At 46.8% G+C, this 19307-nt stretch overlaps 1 protein-coding gene across 1 annotated transcript in view; it reads right to left on the bottom strand.

The window, feature by feature from the left end:
- The window catches only part of MCU (mitochondrial calcium uniporter), a 211808-nt gene that overhangs the window by 16725 nt on the left and 175776 nt on the right, over positions 1-19307 (bottom strand). Inside the window, exons 4-6 of the mRNA XM_038743404.1 lie at positions 13647-13817; positions 8419-8523; positions 497-657 (exon numbers count right to left, since the gene is read on the bottom strand). Of these exons, the coding sequence (XP_038599332.1) occupies positions 497-657; positions 8419-8523; positions 13647-13817 (437 nt within the window). The remainder of the gene's footprint in view (positions 1-496; positions 658-8418; positions 8524-13646; positions 13818-19307) is intronic.

Genomic DNA, 19307 nt, shown 5'->3' with positions numbered 1-19307 from the left:
CAAGGTCACCCAGCAGACAAATGGCAGAGCCGGGATTGGAACTCATGACCTTCAGACTCCCAGGACCATGCTCTATCCACCCATGGGGGATAGGGACTGGGTCCAACCTGGTTAATTTGTATCTACCCCAGTGCTTAGAACAGTGCTTGTTGTAAGCACTTAACAAGTAACATGATTATTAGATAATAATAATATTAATGGTATTTGTTAAGTGCTTACTATGTGCAAAGCACTGTTCTAAGCACTGGGGAGCTTACAAGGTGATCAGGTTGTCCCACGGGGGTTGGGGGGCTCACAGTTTTAATCCCCATTTTCCAGATGAGGTAACAGGCACAGAGAAGTGAAGTGACTTGCCCAAAATCACACAGCTGACATTTGGCGGAGCCGGGATTGGAACCCATGACCTCTGACTCCAAAGCCCATGGTCTTTCCACTGAGCCACGCTGCTTCTCCTGGCTTAGATCAGACGGGCGCTCCCGCAGCCTTGGCCTCTCACCTTTTCCAGGGGAGCCAACTGTTCCTTGAGCTCCTCGAGCCGCTCCAACAGCTCCTTCTCCTTGCTCAGCTGGTGCTGATCGATGCAGAGTGTGGTGTACAGCTGCTGGACCAGGGTCTTCACGTCATTCAGCGAGGCTGCGCTTTCGTGGCTTAGGAGCTCTGGGCGGAAGAGAGGAGAATGGCTGAGCGGGCCTGAACCCGAGGGAGAACCGATGGTTCGGGCATCGCAACGGCGGCCCATCAATCAATCAATCGTGTTTATTGAGCGCTTACTATGTGCACTGTACTAAGCGCTTGGGAAGTACAAATTGGCAACGTATAGAGACAGTCCCTACCCAACAGTGGGCTCACAGTCTAAAAGGGGGAGACAGACCCCCTTTGCGTTGAGCCGAAACTAACTGGTGACGGCCCGCTGCAAAGCACTCTCCCTGCTCTTCCTGCTTGCTCTGCTCCCACTCCAACCCAGTCTGTAAATTTCGCTCTTCTAATACCAAGCTACTCACGGTGCCTCGCTCTCTCCAGTGGCCTCTTGCCGGTGCCTTTCCCAGCCGGGAACTCCCTCCCTCATCACATCCGGCAGATCCCTCTCCTCCCTCTTCACAGCCCTACTACAATCTCACCTCCTCCAGGAAGCCTTCCCAGGCTAAGCACTCCTCTCCTCTCTAATTTCCCTTCTCATAACCTGACCTATGCATTTGGGTCTTCATTCCCTAAACACTAGGTGGTCACTCCACACACTCCGCTCCCTCACGATATTTATGGCATATCTTTAAACTGGGGTTGGTCACCCTTACCTGTAATTTATTTTAGTTTCTGTTTCCCCAGTTAAACTGAGAACTCCTTGAATGGGGAATCATGTCCGCCAACTCCATCGTCTTCTCCCCAATGTCTCCAACTCCTGCTCTCACCCCACCGTACACACTTCTTGTTTCTTACACTCAGCATTTGTAATTTCCCCACAATGTGGTTGCTTTTTCCTTTCTCCTCTTCTCTGTCTGAAGGCAGCTTCACTGGAAGCAAAGTTGCAACAGGAGCAACTTCAGTGAAGTACCGTGGCTCAGGGGAGAGAGGACAGGCCTGGAACTCAGAGGACCTGCATTCTAATCCCAGCTCTGCCATTTGGCTGCTGTGTGACCTTGGACAAGTCACTTAACTTCTCTGTGCCTCAGTTCCTCATTGGTAAAATGGGGATTCAATACCTGTTCCGCTCCCACTTGAGACTGAGAACATCACTGATTACCTTGTATCTAAATCAGCTGTATTTCATGAGCGTTTATTGTGCGCAAAGCAATGTACTACGTGCTTGGTAAAGTACAACAGCACAATATAATAGGACTTTCCCTGCATTCCTTGGCCACTAGCTTACAGTTTAGAGGGGTAGAAAGAGATTAATATGAATAAGTTGTGGCTATATACATAAGTGTACATTTGTACTATGTGCTCTGCACATAGTAAGTGCACTCAATAAAACTATTGATTGATTGCTTGCTTGATAAATGCTGTGGGGCTGAGGGAGGGGTGAATAAATCAGGACAATACAGAAGGCAGTGGGACAAGAGGAAATGAGGGCTGAGTCCGGGGAGGCCTTTTGGAAGGGCATGTGCCTTCAGTAAGGTTTTGAAGGGGGGAGAGTAATTGTCTGTCAGATACGAAGAGGGCATTCCATGCCAGAGGCAGATTGTACGTGAGAAGTCAGTGGTGGGATAGATGAGATCGAGGGACAGCTGACAGAGAAGCAAAATGTGTGGCCTAGGTTATAGTAGGAGAGCAATAAGGAGAGGTAGGAGGGGGCCCGGTATCTGCTCACTGCTTGAAGTGGTCGTTACATAGTAGGTGCTTAACAAATACATTATTATTATTATTTCATAATCAATGGTATTTACTGAGCACTTATTGTGCACAGAGCACTGTACTAAGCCCCTGGGAAAGTACAGAGAGTACAACAGAGCTGGAAGACACATGATTCCAGCCCACAAGGAGCTTACGGCCTATAGGGAGAGACAGACATGAAAATAAGTTAGACAGGGGAAATGGGAGAGAATAAGGATATACATAAGTACCAAATTTTAAAAGTTGGCCCAGCTTCTGAAGCACAGACAAAGAGCCCCATCCTGGAGACACCAGAGAAATCTCCCTGCTCAGGAGATGAATCTCTGTTTCCCCCATAGACCGAAAGCTCCTTGGGGGCAGGGAAAGTGCCTACCGACTCTGCTGAACTGTACCTTCCTAAGCACTTCGTACATTGCTTTGCACACAGTAAGCATTCAATAAATACCATTGGTTGATCGATTAACTTGATTTTGGCCTGGGCTTACCAGCGGTCCAGCCAGTCAATCAGTCAATCATATTTCTTGGGCACTTACGGTGTGCAGGGCACCATACTAAGCACTTGAGAGAATACAATATAACATTGTAACAGATGCATTCCTTTCTCACAATGAGCTTACAGCGTAAAGAGAGCTGGGACATGCGGACATTTCAAGCCCTCAGAGGAGTGTTGGTTTTCAAGGTCCTGCCCCTCATCCAATAAAAGTGGCATCTCTGCTATTCTTCCAATTCTCAATGGCCTTTCTTATACTCTTAATGTTCCCAGTAGCCAGGAGCATTGAAGACAAGTGTCCATGAACACTCTAATGCTCGAAACAACAAGAAGATCAAACCCTGCTATCTAGCGTCTTTTGGTTCACGCTGGGCTTCCAGTAACCCAAAGATTCTGTCAGAGGTACGTAAAGCTAGAAATCAGCCAGACGTAAATCTCTTTCGGCTTTAAACCTCGGTTATCTCAAAGTGACATCTCAGCCTCCCTCAGGTGGTTCACGCAGCCGGAACAAAACCTCCTGAATCGCGGGCCCTCCATGGGACAGGGACTGCATCTAATTCCCATGTGTGCATTCTTTCCCAGTGCACAGTAAAGCACTCTGCGCACAGTAAGCGCTTAATCAATACCTTTCCTACTGATACTACTGCTTCTGGAAAACAGCCAGCCTCGCCCAGATGGGAAAGAAGCTGCTGCCAGAATCAAAAGTGAGTTTGAAGTGATCTTCAAGGACCTCCTAGTTTGGAATAATAATCCAATTCATCTGAAAAATATGGGGAAACTAGCAAATGACAAGGCCGAGCCTCTTTGGGTAGATGTCTCAAAAGGCAGGAGAAGTTGGGGCTGCCGAAATCATCAGAAATCACCCCAGGGACAAAAGGTGCTAGAACACACTCACCCGCGGCCAACAACCAAAGTTGCCATGGCTCCTCCTCGGAGAACATTAGCTCCTGAGCAGAACCTCCAAATACCCTCTGTTTGGCTGTCCCCACTTTTCATAAGATGATGTTGCCAACTTGTACTTCCCAAGCGCTTAGTACAGTGCTCTGCACACAGTAAACGCTCAATAAATACGATTGATGATGGTGATGATGATTTTGAAGCATTTCAGAGAATCCTAAGCCACCAAATGGCCACCACTCCCTGCATCAAGCAGAAACACCTTGACCCCTGGATTTCAAACACCCCATCAGCTCCCTGCCTCCTACTTAGCCACTCTCCTCTCCCACTACGTTCCAGCTCACACTCTTCCTTCCTCAAGCCAACCTACTTATTAGGCCTCGTTCTCATTCCTCCTGATGCTGGCCTCTTGCTCACATCCTCCCTGCTGCCTGTAACGCTCTCCCCTTTCCAATCTGTCAGACCAAATCTATTCACATGTTCAAAGCCAATCTTCAATCACATCCCGACTAGAAGACGTTCCCCAGTTGATTCTGGGCTTATGTCTCCGCTACTGTCTCATCAACATTTCCATATCATTTAAGCACTTGGGCAGGGAATGTGTCTGATACACTGTTACTCTCCCAAGCGTTTAATACAGTGCTCTGCACACAGTAAGTGCTCAATAAATACGAATGACTGATTCACAACCTTCCTTAGAACATAGGTACATACCTCTCACACCCTATTAGTTAAGTGATATGGAAATACTTGGTAATAGGGGCTTGGGAGACGGAAGGATTGGGGTTCAAATCTTGGCTCCACCTCTTGTCTTCTCGGTGACCCTGGGCAAATCACTTCACTTCTCTGTGCCTCAGTTACCTGTTACCTAACCTGTAACCTAACCTGTAAAATGGGAATTAAGAATGTGAGGACCACGGGGCCCACGGGCTGTGCCCAACCTAATTACCTTGTATCTACCCTAGTGCTCAGTGCAGTGTCTTTTGCACAGTAAGTGCTTAATGAATACTGTTAAAAAAAAGCAAAAAAAAAGGCACAAACTCTTCTATTTATCCCCATTTTCCTTCTTCCTCCAGTCTGTAATTTCTTTTCGTTTAATAATAATAATGATAGTAATGGCATTTGTTAAGTGCTTACTATGTGTGAAGCACTGTTCTAAGCGCTGGGGGGGACACAAGGTAATCAGGTTGTCCCACATGGGGCTCACAGTCTTAATCCCCATTTTACAGATGAGGTAACTGGGGCCCAGAGAAGTTAAGTGACACACAGCTGACAAGTGGAGGAGCCGGGATTAGAACCCATCACCTCTGACTCCCAAACCCGTGCTCTTTCCACTGAACCATGCTGCTTCTCTCTTTTCCATCTTCACAACTAGACTGTGAACTCCATAAGGGTATGGATCATATCTACTAATTCTGTCGTGCTCTCTCAAACAGTACCATGCTGTGCACAGAGGAGTTCCAATAAACGCTTGACTGTTTCTCCTTAACACTAAATGATGTGTGGGTACCCCTACCTCAGAATGTTTGCCCTCTCATACTCTCTACCTTTGGAAATCAGTCTTGGCATTTGCTGCGCTAATGACGGGAAGAGAGTATCAATTTCGGAAAACCACGTAGCTGGAGTTTTAATAAAGCTAATGGTTTCAGAACTTAACGGGAAAACGGTTGCCAAGACCCAGTGAACAGTTTCAGAGTGATGGATCCGAGGGAAACTCAGGGTAGAGATGTCTGATTTCAGAGTTTCCTGATGAGACAGCACTTAGAGCCCTGGCTGGCTCATGAGAGCGGCTTTTGTCCTGACAGCACATTGTCCTGAAGGTGTGTTCCCACGTCCATAAACCTGACCTTATTTGGCCCTGAAAGTGAGGAGCAGCCAGGGGGAAATGAAGGAAAGAAGAGGAAAAGAAAAGCTTCGGTTTACTTAAAAGCTCCCACTCTGGCTGATTTGACTATGCTTCCTTTCACAAATGGCAGTTATGTTTCATTTTCCTAGCTAGACTTTGTTTCTATTAGGCCACCACTCTTTGAGCCAGAGACAGCGTGTAGCTTGGAGGGCAAATCTGCTGCTAGAGCAGCTGATCCCAACTCCAGCTCCCGAACAGGCAATACAGATTTTGGGACAGTGGTCTTGCAAGGTGACTTTCGGTTATCTTGCTGTGCATAATGCCAGGGGTTCAACTAGACTACGGTAAGAGCTTGCCCCCAAAACATGAGAGGCTGAGTTGGAGGTAGGGTGCAGCTGGGGAAATTCGGGCGTAGAAAATAGCAAATCTAAATGTCCAGAGTGCCCGAGCCGAGACTACACCCTGGTGCTACAGAATGCCGAGCCCCAAATTCTTGGCCCCGAACTACGCTCCCTCCGCCGGACTTGGGCCAGGAAAATGAATCCCCTCTGTCAGGGATGAGCATTGCTCTCCTGGCAGCACATCCAGCAGGCCCCCCATTCCCCCTATAACGGAGAAAACGAGGAGGGGCCCGCAGGACAGAAATGAGCCAGTGCCACAGGCGAATGCAAAAAGAGAAGTCCGGCAACTGCGGCCTGCAGCTTCTGTTCAGCCTGGGGACGAAGAGGTTTCCACAGGAAAGCAGGAGTGGGAGGATAAAAAAAAAAGGCATCACCTGGCAGAATTCCCTAAGTGATTCCAGCCCACCTGTATTTGCATTCCATCTTCATGGGACAACTCAGGGAAAAACCATCTCAATGTTTTGAACAGAGGGGCAAGCTGACAAACACAAAGCGCCTTTATGCTTCTTGCATCTTTCAGGAATTTGCATGCACCAAACCTAGGCATTCTACTTTTACCCTCTTCCCAGAGGGAGTAATAAAAAACTGGAAGCCTGTACCCTTCCCTCCCTACTAGTTTTTTAATGCTGTTTGTTAAGTGCTTACTATGTTCCCGGCACTGTACCAAGCGCTAGCAGGATAATTGGGCTAGGCACAGTCCCTGTCCGACATGGGGCTCACAGTCTAAGTTAGAGGAAAGAGGATCTAACCCCTATTTTACCGATGGAGTTACTGGGGCACAGAAAAGTTAAGTCACCTGCCTCAGGTCCCACAGCAGACGAATGTGGAGCTAGGATTATTAGAACCCAAGTCTTCTGACCCAGGTCTGTGGTTTTTCCAGTAGGCAACACTGCCTTCTCAGTCTAGTTGGCGTCTCTTCCTTACCCAGTCTACTGTGCTGCGGTGAAGCAGGCAGGCTGGCCATCATTCCTTCCTTCATTCATTCAATTGTATTTATTGAGTGCTTACTGTGTGCAGAGCACTGTACTAAGCGCTTGAGACGTACAAGTCAGCAACATATAGAGATGGTCCCTACCCAACAACGGGCTCACAGTCTAGAAGGGGGAGACAGACAACAAAACATTCTAGACTGTGAGCCCGTTGTTGGGTAGGGACCGTCTCTATATGTTGCCGACTTGTACTTCCCAAGCGCTTAATACAGTGCTCTGCACACAGTAGGCACTCAATAAATGGTAGACAGGTGTCAAAATCATTAGAACAAATACGATTATAGCTATACCAGCTCCCCAGCACTCTCAGATCCTGGAAGAGTTTTGCCCTGACCTCCAGCAGTGACATGTTCCTGTCCTCACCAAGAACCAGCAACTGGAGAAGGGACTGAGCTCAAACTCAGAACTGGTTGGGTGGTAATTCATTTTATTCACTCGTTTGGGATAGTTAAAGGTTAATGAGAAGCAGCATGACGTAATGGATAGAGCACTAGCCTGTGTGCCAGAAGGGCCTGGGTTCTAATCCCAGCTCCTCCACTCCACTCCTTCATTTCTCTGTGCCTCAGTTACCTCAAATGGAAAATGGGGACTGTGAGCCTCATGTGAGACACAGACCGTGGCCAACTTGATTATCCTGTATGTACCCCACTGCTTAGAAAAGTGACGGGCAAATAGTAAGCACTTAACAAATGCCATCAAAAAAACAAAAAAGACTACAACCTGTGACTTGGGCTTCTGAAAGAGATGGGGTCCAGCGAAAAAATGTCTCCTCTGGTTTCCTAATGGTGAGGGAGACTTTTGATCTGAAATTACACCCTATTAATCACTCTTTTATTTTACTGTCACTCTAGTAATCATCGTCATCAATCGTATTTATTGAGCGCTTACTGTGTGCAGAGCACTGTACTAAGCGCTTGGGAAGTACAAGTTGGCAACATATAGAGACAGTCCCTACCCAACAGTGGGCTCACAGTCTAATATTTACCAGCTGTCATACATCAGTCCACAAACCATAATTTTGTGTTATACCCATCAAACTAGATGAAGGCAAAGCTGGTTTTAAAACTGTTCTTAATCTGTGGGACTGTTTTTGTTCCCTTCTCATTTCTCATGTTGCCATTACATTTCCACCCGAGCTGTAACTCTTCCTTCTCTTACCTGTGCCTAATTCCACGTAGAAAAGGTTGTGGCGAAGTGTGCAACATATTGTTTGCAGGCTTCCTTGCACAAAGTCAGACAAAAGCTAGTTTGTTAGCCACTATCCCCTCTTCCAATGGGGTCCTTCGTAATGAAGGAGAATTTTTATTCACTGACAACTTGATGGAAGATTTTTTTTTCCACAAAAGGTGATTTACAGCCATTCCCAAATTAATGGGGTTAAATAGGAAATATCTTCAAACTATTTTTTTAAATCCTTAGGTGACTTCTTAAACGTATCCTCCTCCCACCCAGCCACTGGATGCTTACCTCTCTTTGGCGGTCGGACTTGGTAGGATAAATCATTAATGACCAGCTTGAAGTCATCAAGGAGCAGGAGGTCAATCCCTGTGGATGAGGCTACTCGGGCACCATCTGAGGGAAATTCAGATAAAATAAAGGGGAGGATCTGAGATCATTTCTCAAGCTTGGTAGTAGTAGCGATACTACTCTAGACAGTACGCTCCCCTCTAGACTGGAAGCTCACTGAGGGCAGGGAATGTGCCTACCAATTCTGATATACCGTACTCTCCCAAATACTTAGCACTTGGTCTCTGCACAGCAAATGCTCAATAAGTACCATTGATTATTGATGGTAAGGAGGCCTTCCCAGACTGAGCCCCCTCCTTCCTCTCCCCCTCTCCATCCCCCCTGCCTTACCTCCTTCCCTTCCCCACAGCACCTGTATATATGTATAGATGTTTGTACATATTTATTACTCTATTTTACTTGTACATATTTATTCTATTTTATTCTGTTAATATGTTTTGTTTTGTTCTCTGTCTCCCCCTTCTAGACTGTGAGCCCACTGTTGGGTAGGGACTGTCTCTATGTGTTGCCAAATTGTACTACCCAAGTGCTTAGTACAGTGCTCTGCACACAGTAAGCGCTCAATAAATACGATTGAATGAATGAATGAATGAATGAATAGTAAGATTTACTAAGCTCTTACTGTGTAAGACCACTGTACTAAATGCTGGGAGAGAATAAACGGTAGAGAGAGAATTGGACACGGCACTTATCCCTCAGGGGGTTCACAATCTAAAGGTGAGGGAAGGAAGGAAGGAGAGAAGGCAGGGGGAGGGCGGTCATGAATCCCTGAGGGTGCTGAGGAACTATGAAGTTATTGAGATTGGCCCCTATCATGTTCCCCTTCCCTCAGGGAGCCTTAGAGTGACAAGTCCCCCTAGGTTTAATAGCCTCCCAGGCAATTCCAAGTATAATCCATCCCCCCCAACACACACACACACACACACACACACTTTTGTCTGCACAACACATCACAGAGCCTAGGCTGAGTTTAAGATTGTATGGAGAAGGGATTTGGGAGTGGAGGAAGAATGGGAGGTGAGAAAGGGGAAGGAAGAAGAGAGGAGAGAGAGGGAGAGAAAGGTCATGGGGCGGAAAAATGGAGAATTGCTAGCCTACAACAATCATGTCAAAATGTCAAGGAAAGGTGGCTCTTGAAATTTTAGAGACAGCCCGAGCACCGGGTCTTTTCCACAGATTTCCTTTTTTTAAAAAAATAGTATTTGTTAAACATTTACTATGTGCCAGGCACTAAGTGCTGGAGTAGATACAAGCTAATCAGGTTGGACACAGTCCATGTCCCACACGGGGCTCAAAAGCTTAATCCTCATTGTACAGATGAGGTAACAGAGGCCCCAAGACTTGCCCAAGATCGCACCGCATACAAGTGGCAAGGTTGGGATTAGAACCCAGGCCCTCTGGCTCTCAGGTCTGTGCTCTAACCACTAGGCAACACTTTCTACCTCTGAGCTTTGACAGCTTGTCTAGAAATCAGCTGGCTATAAATCACCTCATCTCTTGATTTGATTCCCAGGCTGTCCTTCCAAGGTGCCAGCAGTAATTTCCTTTTAAGAACAAGTAGTGCCTTTAATCAAAATACCTTAAAAGCCTTTCTGTGCACGCAACGTATGCCCGAAATTCAGCTCGGGGCAACCGTGGAAATATGAATGGATTTGACCAAGGTCGGCGGAAAGAAACCACTACTCTTTCCTTTGCGGTTTCTGATCGTATGATCCAACTCCATTCCCTCTCCTGAGCACATGCTGGGCCCCAGGTGGCTTTAAAGCCCAGCCGATCCATTAATCAGTGGTATTTATTGAGCGGTTACTGTGCGCAGAGCACTGCATTGAGCACTTGAGAAATTATAATATAATACAATTAGTAGACACACTCTTCTAGACTGTAAGCTCGTTGTGGGCAGGGAACTTGTCTACCGACTTTACTACATTCATTCATTCATTATTCGTATTTATTGAGCGCTTACTGTATGCAGAGCACTGTACTAAGCACTTGGAAAGTACAATTAGGCAACAGAGACAATCCCTACCCAACAACAGGCTCACAGTTGTACTCTCCTAAGTGCTCAGTAGAGTCGTCTGCATAAAGTAAGCACTCAATAAGTACCATTGATTGGTTGAGAGGGGACAGATATCGAAATAAATTACGGGTAGGGGAAATTGTGGGAAACAGCCTGGTCTAGTGGATGCAGCACAGTCCTGGGAGGCAGAGAAGCAGCGTGGCTCAATGGAAAGAGCACGGACTTTGGAGTCAGAGGTCATGGGTTCAAATCCCCGCTCCACCACCTGTCAGCTGTGTGACTCTGGGCAAGGCACCTAACTTCTCTGGGCCTCAGTTACCTCATCTGTAAAATGGGGATTAAGACTGCGAGCCCCCTTGGGCCAACCTGATCACCTTGTAACCTCCCCAGCGCTTAGAACAGTGCCTTGCACATGGTAAGCGCTTAATAAATGCCATTATTATTATTATAAAAGGACCTGCATTCTAATCCCAGCTCCTTCACCTGTCTACTGTATGACCCTGGGCAAGTCACTTCACTTCTCTGTGCCTCAGTAACCTCACCTGTAAAATGGGAATTAAGACCACGAGCCCTATGTGGGAAGGGACTGTGAAAACCCGATTATTTTGTATCTTCCCCAGTAATTAGTACAATACCTGGCACATAGTGAGTGCTTAACAAGTACCACAATTATCATTGTTGTTATTAATGGAGTACAAGAACTTTTCCTTAACTGCTGTGGGACTGGGGTGGGGATCAAAGTGCTTAAGCCCAGCGAAACACTATCTGCAGACCTTGAAGTTTCTCATCCCGAGCTTCCTAAATCCCACTTGGATGCTGGCAGGTGGAGAATGGAAGCTTTTGGCCCTTCAGAGCCCCGTCTCTTGCTTTACCTTCTGTAGGGCAAAAGTGTGGATATATAATCATTCTTAATGCCTCCGGCCAGAGACAGCAAGATGAGCAGAGCTGCCCTATTCATTCACTCAATTGTATTTATTGAGCGCTTACTGTGTGCAGAGCACTGTACTAAGCGCTTGGGAGCCCTACTCGTCTTAGTGCTGGATTTGTAGAGGTGGGGGCTGTGTTCAGCATAAAACTCAAGTGGTCTGGACGACTAATGACAGTGACCTTGGCTTCACTGTTTCCAACTCCAGGGTTGGGGCACACTTGCTCTACACCATAATAGCGTAAGAATCAATCAATCGTATTTATTGAGCGCTTACCGTGTGCACAGCACTGTACTAAGCGCTTGGGAAGTACAAGCTGGCAACATCTAGAGACGGTCCCTACCCAACAGTGGGCTCACAGTCTAGAAGGGGGAGACAGAGAACAAAAGCAAACATACTAACAAAATAGAATAGAAGAGAATAGAATAGAAAATAGAATAGATAGGATAAAATAGAATAGATAGGTAAGAAGACATTCCCACTGCCATTTTCATCTTGTTTTGAGAAGCCGAGTGGCTTAGTGGATAGAGCTTGGTCCTGGGAGGCAGAAGGACCTGGGTTCTAATGCCGGCTCTACTGCTAGTCTGCTGTGTGACCATGACAGAGTCACTTCAATTCTCGGTGCCTCAATTCCCTCATCTGTAAAATAGGGATTAAGACAGTAAGTCCCATGCGGGACAGGGACTGTGCCCAACCTGATTTGCTTGTACCCACCCCAGTGCTTAGAATAGTGCATTACTCATAGTATGTGTTTCACCGATATCGTCGTTATTATTATTGCTAATAATAATCATAATTACAGAGGAAGCACCCAGCCACAGTAGCCAATTCTGGAGGCAGGATCGTGTGTGAATTTGAAAAGTCACTAAAAAATCTGGCCGGGGGTGGTGGTGAGATGACACCTTAATTAATGCCCCTGGAAAAATGCACTTTAGGTGGGGAAGCAGCATGGCATAGTGGATCATCATCATCAATCGTATTTATTGAGCGCTTACTGTGTGCAGAGCACTGTACTAAGCGCTTGGGAAGCACAAGTTGGCAACATATAGAGACAGTCCCTACCCAACAGTGGGCTGATATGCCAGTTATGCTGCCAACTTGTACTTCCCAAGCTCTTAGTAGAGTGCCCTGCACACAGTAAGCGCTCAATAAATACGATTGAATGAATGACAGAGCACGGGTCTAGGAGTCAGAAGGTCATGGGTTCTAATCCCGGCCCACCCCTTGTTTCCTTGTTATGTGGCCTTGGGCAAATCACTTCACTTCTCGGTGCCTCAGTTACCTCATCTGTAAAATGGGAATTAAGACTGTGAGCCCCATAGGTGACAGGGACTGTGTCCAACCCAATTTGCTCAGGTCTGTGCCAGCGTTTAGTACAGGACCGTCTCTATATGTTTCAAACTTGTACTTCCCAAGCGCTTAGTACAGTGCTCTGCACACAGTAAGCACTCAATAAATACGACTGAATGAATGAATGAATGCCTGGCACAAAGTAAGCGCTTAATAAATGCCATAATCATTATTTATTATTTATCTTGATCATCATCATCATCAATCGTATTTATTGAGCACTTACTGTGTGCAGAGCACTGTACTAAGCACTTGGGAAGTACAAGTTGGCAACATATAGAGACAGTCCCTACCCAACAGTGACGGGCACCTGGAGCCCGCCGGGCAATCCCAGGCAATTGAACAATCACTTTCTTCGATCATCATCATCATCATCAATCGTATTTATTGAGCGCTTACTATGTGCAGAGCACTGTACTAAGCACTTGGGAAGTACAAATTGGCAACATATAGAGACAGTCCCTACCCAACAGTGGGCTCACAGTCTAAAAGTCTAAATTGACATCTCATTCGATGTCAATGAGCCAGAGCTCCAGATCTCCAAGAACGCCCACACTCCCAAACTAATAATAATAATTAGGGTATTGGTTAAGCGCTTACTTTTGCCAGGCACTGTCCTAAGCACTGGGGTGGGTATATGCAAATTGGGTTGGAAACAGTCCCTGTCCCACGTGGGGCTCACAGTCTCAACCCCCCATTTTGCAGATGAGGGAAACTGAGGCCCAGAGAAGCGAAGTGACTTGCCTGAGGTCACACAGCAAGTTCAACCGAATGAGAAGCTTGGTGCCGCTCGTCTTAAGCGACCGAGGAACTCCGGAGGAAGGAAGGAGGGGCCCAGAGAAACGTGCGTTCAGTTGGGCGGGGGCGGAGCGTACCTTGAGAGTAGATGGCCACCCGGTCGATCCCCCGGTCTTCCTCCTGAAGCTGCCGGAGAAATACGCCCACGGAGTCTGAGATAGGTTTGAGGGTAAACTGGCAGCGCTCACGCCGGGAGGGCAGCCTCACCGAGATCACAGGTAACCCGTTTTGGTACACGACCGTCACATCTGAAGGAGAGGAAGAAACCACCTCGGTGACTCCGGCCAACCTGGTGGGAGGTTCGACACCTTCTCTGTCTGCTTCTGCCTCTCAGTTTACGCTGTGAGCCCACTGCCGGGTAGGGACCGTCTCTGTATGTTGCCAACTTGGACTTCCCAAGCGCTTAGTCCAGTGCTCTGCACACGGTAAGCGCTCAATAAATACAATTGATTGATTGGTTGATTATCGCCACCCTTCGGCAGTGAGCACCCTGCCAAGGAGTCCGGAGGCAACGTGGCTTAGTGGAAAGAGCCTGGGCTTGGGAGTCAGAGGTCATGGGTTCTAATCCCAGCTCTGCCACTTGTCAGCTGGGTGGCTTTAGGCAAGTCACAACTTCTCTGTGCCTCAGTTCCCCCATCTGTCAAATGGGGATGAAGACTGTGAGCCCCAACTAGGACAACCTGATTACCTTGTATCTACCCCTTTACTATTCTATTTATTTTGTTAATCAGTCAATCAATCGTATTTATTAAGCTCTTACTGTGTGCAGAGCACTGTACTAAGCACTTGGGAAGTACAAGTTGGCAACATTAGAGACAGTCCCTACCCAACAGTGGGCCCATATGTGCATGTAGCTATAATTCTATTTGTTCTGACTATTTTGACACCTGTCTACATGTTTTGTTTTGTTGTCTGTCTCCCCCTTCTACACTTTGAGCCCGTTGTTGGGTAGGGACTGTCTCTATATGTTGCCGACCTGTACTTCTCAAGTGCTTCTACGGTGCTCTGCACACAGTAAGTGCTCAATAAATATGACTGATGAATGAATGAATACCCCAGTGTTTAGAACAGTGCTTGGCACATACTAAGTGCTTAATGTTATTATTAATAATAATAATAAAAAATAATGATGGCATTTATGAAGCGCTTACTATGTGCAAAGCACTGTTCTAAGCGCTGAGGAGGCTACAAGGTGATCAGGTTGTCCCACTGGGGGCTCACAGTCTTAATCCCCATTTTACAGATGAGGGAACTGAGGCCCAGAGAAGTGAAGTGACTTGCCCAAAGTCACCCAGCTGACAATTGGTGGAGCCGGGATTTGAACCCATGACCTCTGACTCCAAAGCCCACGCTCTTTCCACTGAGCCACGCTGCTTCTCTAATTATTATTAGTAAAGTCACCTCAACGTGGGTAGAAAAATAAATACCCTCCCTGCTCTCATAATTTCCCAAAAAAAAACCCATCTGGAGCCAGCCCTGTGGGGGATGTGACCACATAATGATAATGAAGATAATAAAGAATAAGAGCATTTGTTAAGCATTTTAGACTGTGAGCCCACTGTTGGGTAGGGACTGTTTCTATATGCTGCCAATTTGTACTTCCCGAGTGCTTAGTACAGTGCTCTGCACACAGTAAGCGCTCAATAAATACGACTGATTGATTGATTAAGTGCACAATATGTGCCGAGCACCATACTTAGCACTAGGGTAGATACAAGATACTGAGGTTGAATATAGTCCCTGTCCTACACGGGGCTCACCGGCTAAGTAGAAGGGAATATCTCCACTTAACAGGGGAGTAACTGAGAGCCAGAGAAGTTAAGACACTTTCCCAGGGTCACACAGCAGACAAGAGGCGGAGCCGGGATCTGAAGCCATGAGGGCAGTGACCGTTCATTCCGATATTGTGCTGCGGGAGGCCTCCCGAGGTCCCCTCCCCTCTGCGCGATGCAGACACTCCCCAGTACCGACCTCTGGCTAGCACATGGACGCTTGTCAATCAATCAATCAATCAATCGTATTTATTGAGTGCTTACTATGTGCAGAGCACTGTACTAAGCGCTTGGGAAGTACAAGTTGGCAACATATAGAGACAGTCCCTACCCAACAGTGGGCTTTGTCGAAGGTGTTCCCTCCTCGGGGACTGAGGACGGGCCATGATACAGTGGAATACCCCCTTTTTTTATGGTATTTGTTAAGCGCTTTCTATGTGCCAAATACCGTTCTAAGCCCTTCCACCTCCTCCGGCGCATCCTCCCCCTGGACTGGGAATTGACGGGGTCCACAATCTGGGCACCTTCAATCGGAAAAGGACGACCTAGGGAGACATCAGAAACCGGAAAAGACTTCCCCAAATCCCCGAGTATCACATTTTCACGAGGATTAGGATTAAGGGCTACCGGGAAATTTGCAGGTGATTAGAGGAGCAGCTCTCTGTCAGGTCTGAGGACAGATCGCTTCTATGCTGCTCACGTACAGGCTCATATCCCCCTTTTAGACTGTGAGCCCACTGTTGGGTAGGGACTGTCTCTATATGTTGCCAATTTGTACTTCCCAAGCGCTTAGTACAGTACTCTGCACATAGCAAGCGCTCAATAAATACGATTGATGATGATGATATCCATGTGGGAAGCAGCGTGACATAGTGGAAAGAGCCCGGGCTCTTTCCGACTAGAGTCAGAAAAGTCAGTTTCAGACTAAAGTCAGACTAGACTAGAGTCAGACTTTCAGACTAGAGTCAGTATGACCCGTGAGTCAGAGGTCACGGGTTCTAATCCCAGTTCCGCCACTTGTGGGCTGTGTGTCCTTGGGCAAATCACTTAACTCCTCTGGGCCTCAGTTCCCTCATCTGTAAAATGGGGATTAAGACTGTGAACCCCACATGGGACAACCTACCTTGTATCTGCCCCAGCGCTTACAACAGTGCTTGACACACAGTAAGCGCTTAACAAATACCATCATTATTATATCCAGGGAGAAAAGCACCACTAGTTTTCTACCAACCAACAGGGTCTAGTGGAAACAGTACCGTCCCAAGAGACACAGGACGTGGGTTCTAATCCCAGCTCGGCCATTTGTCCGCCGTATGACCTTGGGGAAGTCACTTAACTTCTCTCTGCTTCAGTTTCCTCATCTGTAAAACAGGGTTTCAATACCTGTTCTCCATCCTACTTAGACTGTGAGCCCCAGGTGGGACAGAGACTCTGATCTGCTTGTAGTGTAGCTACCGCAGGCCTTAGAACATAGTGTAAACATGCACTTTACAAACACCACCCTTATTCTTTTTCTTACGCTATCATCACCATCACTGCCTCTATTTAGGAAGAAATATCAGTATCATAATAATAATGGCATTTGTTAAGCGCTTACTATGTGCAAAGCACTGTTCTAAGCACTGGGGGGGATAAAATGTGATCAGGTTGTCCCACGTGGGGCTCAACAGTCAATCCCCATTTTACAGATGAGGTAACTGAGGCTCAGAGAAGTGAAGTGACTTGCCCAAGGTCACACAGCAGACATGTGGCGGAGCCGGGATTCGAACCCATGACCTCTGACTCCAAAGCCCGGGCTCTTTCCACTGAGCCATGCTGCTTCTCTAGCATTGACTAGGCCCGTTGGGAAGATGCATAAGACGTTAAAAGCGCAATACCTGCCTTTGAGTAACTCACACTCTACTGAGGGAGACAGTGAACATGAATTCAAAAATATATTCTGGTTATAAGTATGGAGGCTAGACATAAATAATAGACACAGTCAACCAATGGTATGTATTAAGCACTTACTGAGTGCAGAGCACTGTACTAAGTGCTTAGAACTATACTGAGTGAATACAAGTACAAGTGACTAAATAGTGAAAAGAGCAAATTCAAGAGAAGCAGCATGGCACAGTGGAAAGAGCATGGGCTTTGGAGTCAGAGGTCGTGGGTTCAAATCCCGGCTCCGCTAATTGTCAGCTGTGTGACTTTGGGCAAGTCACTTAACTTCTCTGTGCCTTAATTGCCTCATCTGTCAAATGGGGATTAAGACTGTACGCCTCCCATGGGACAACCTGATCACCCTGTAACCTCCCCAGTGCTAAGAACAGTGTTTTGCACATAGTAAGCACTTAATAAATGCCATTATTATTACTATTATAAGCGTGAAAAGGTGGTAATTGGAAAGTGTGACTGGTAAAGTTGGATTAATCAGGGAAAGCCTCCTGGAGGTGAAGGTGGCTTTTCAAACCAACTTTGAATAATAATAATAATAATAATAATAATAATGGCATTTATTAAGCGCTTACTATGTGCAAAGCACGGTTCTAAGTGCTGGGGATGTTACAAGGTGATCAGGTAGTCCCACGGGGGGCTCACAGTCTTAATCCCCATTTTACAGATGAGGGAACTAAGGCACAGAGAAGTTAAGTGACTTGCCCAAAGTCACACAGCTGACAATTGGCGGAGCCGGGATTTGAACCCATGACCTCTGACTCCAAAGCCCGGGCTCTTTCCACTGAGCCACGCTGCTTCTCGCTGCTTCACGCTGCTTTGAAGGAGGAGAGGGGCGAGAGGTGGGTTGGAGGAGGAACAGTCAAGAGCGAAATGCAATTAGAAGGTCTGTGTCCAAAGAGTCAAGAACTCTAGGCTGTAAGCTCGTTGTGGTCAAGGAATGTGTCTGTTCATTCTCATATTGTATTATCCCGAGCGTTTAGTACAGTGCCTTGCACACAGTAAGCGCTCAATAAATAAGACTGAATGAATGAGGATGAGCTGAGGTATTGTGGAAGGAGGAGCGGATATATAAGAGAGAAGCAGGAGAGGCAGAGCCGTGAAGCCAGCAGTCGGGAGCTTTGATTTTCAATGAGCAATGGGGAGTCACGGCAGGTTTCTGAGGTGTGCGCTCCGCATGGTGTTACACAAAAACACTATCATCTACTGGATCAATCAATCAACCAATCAATCGTATTTATTGAGCACTTACTGTGTGCAGAGCACTGTACTAAGCGCTTGGGAAGTACAAGTTGGCAACATATAGAGACAGTCCCTACCCAACAGTGGGCTCACAGTCTAAAAGGGGGAGACAGAGAACAAAACCAAACATGCTAACAAAATAAAATAAATAGAATAGATATGTACAAGTAAAATAAATAAATAAATAGAGTATTATACAGGTGCTGTGGGGAAGGGAAGGAGGTAAGATGGGGGGGAAGACTGTGAGTGCCCCTGTGGGACAACCTGATCACCTTGTAACCTCCACAGCACTTAAAACAGTGCTTTGCACGTAGTAAGCGCTTAATAAATGCCATCATTATTATTATTATTATTATCTACCTCCAAATAATAATAATTACAGGATTTATTAAAAGCTTACCATGTGACAAGCACAGTCCCTGTCCCACCTGGAGCCTAGTCTGAGGAGGAGGTAGAATGGGTATTGAATCCCCATTTTACAGATGGGGAAACTGAAGCACAAAGAAGGGAAGTGACTTGCTCGGGATCACACGGCAGTCAAGTGGCAGAGCTGGGATCAGAACAGAGATCTTCGGACTCTCCGGCCTGTGCTCTTTCCACCAGACCGTGCCGCTTCCCAAACAAGGAGCAGACGCATCAAACAGAAACCCCTTCCCGTCGGCTTTTAAGTCACTCAGTCAGCTCTCCCTGGCCTCCCTTACCTCGCTAAACTCCTCTAACCCAGCCTGCGCTTCTTTGATTCATTCATTCAATCGTATTTATTGAGCGCTTACTGTGTGCAGAGCACTG

Source organism: Tachyglossus aculeatus, chromosome 3 (assembly GCF_015852505.1).
Source record: "Tachyglossus aculeatus isolate mTacAcu1 chromosome 3, mTacAcu1.pri, whole genome shotgun sequence".
Taxonomy (NCBI): Eukaryota; Metazoa; Chordata; class Mammalia; order Monotremata; family Tachyglossidae; genus Tachyglossus; species Tachyglossus aculeatus.
The sequence above is the reverse complement of the archived record's forward strand: the minus strand, read 5'-3'. Positions and strand labels throughout refer to the sequence as shown.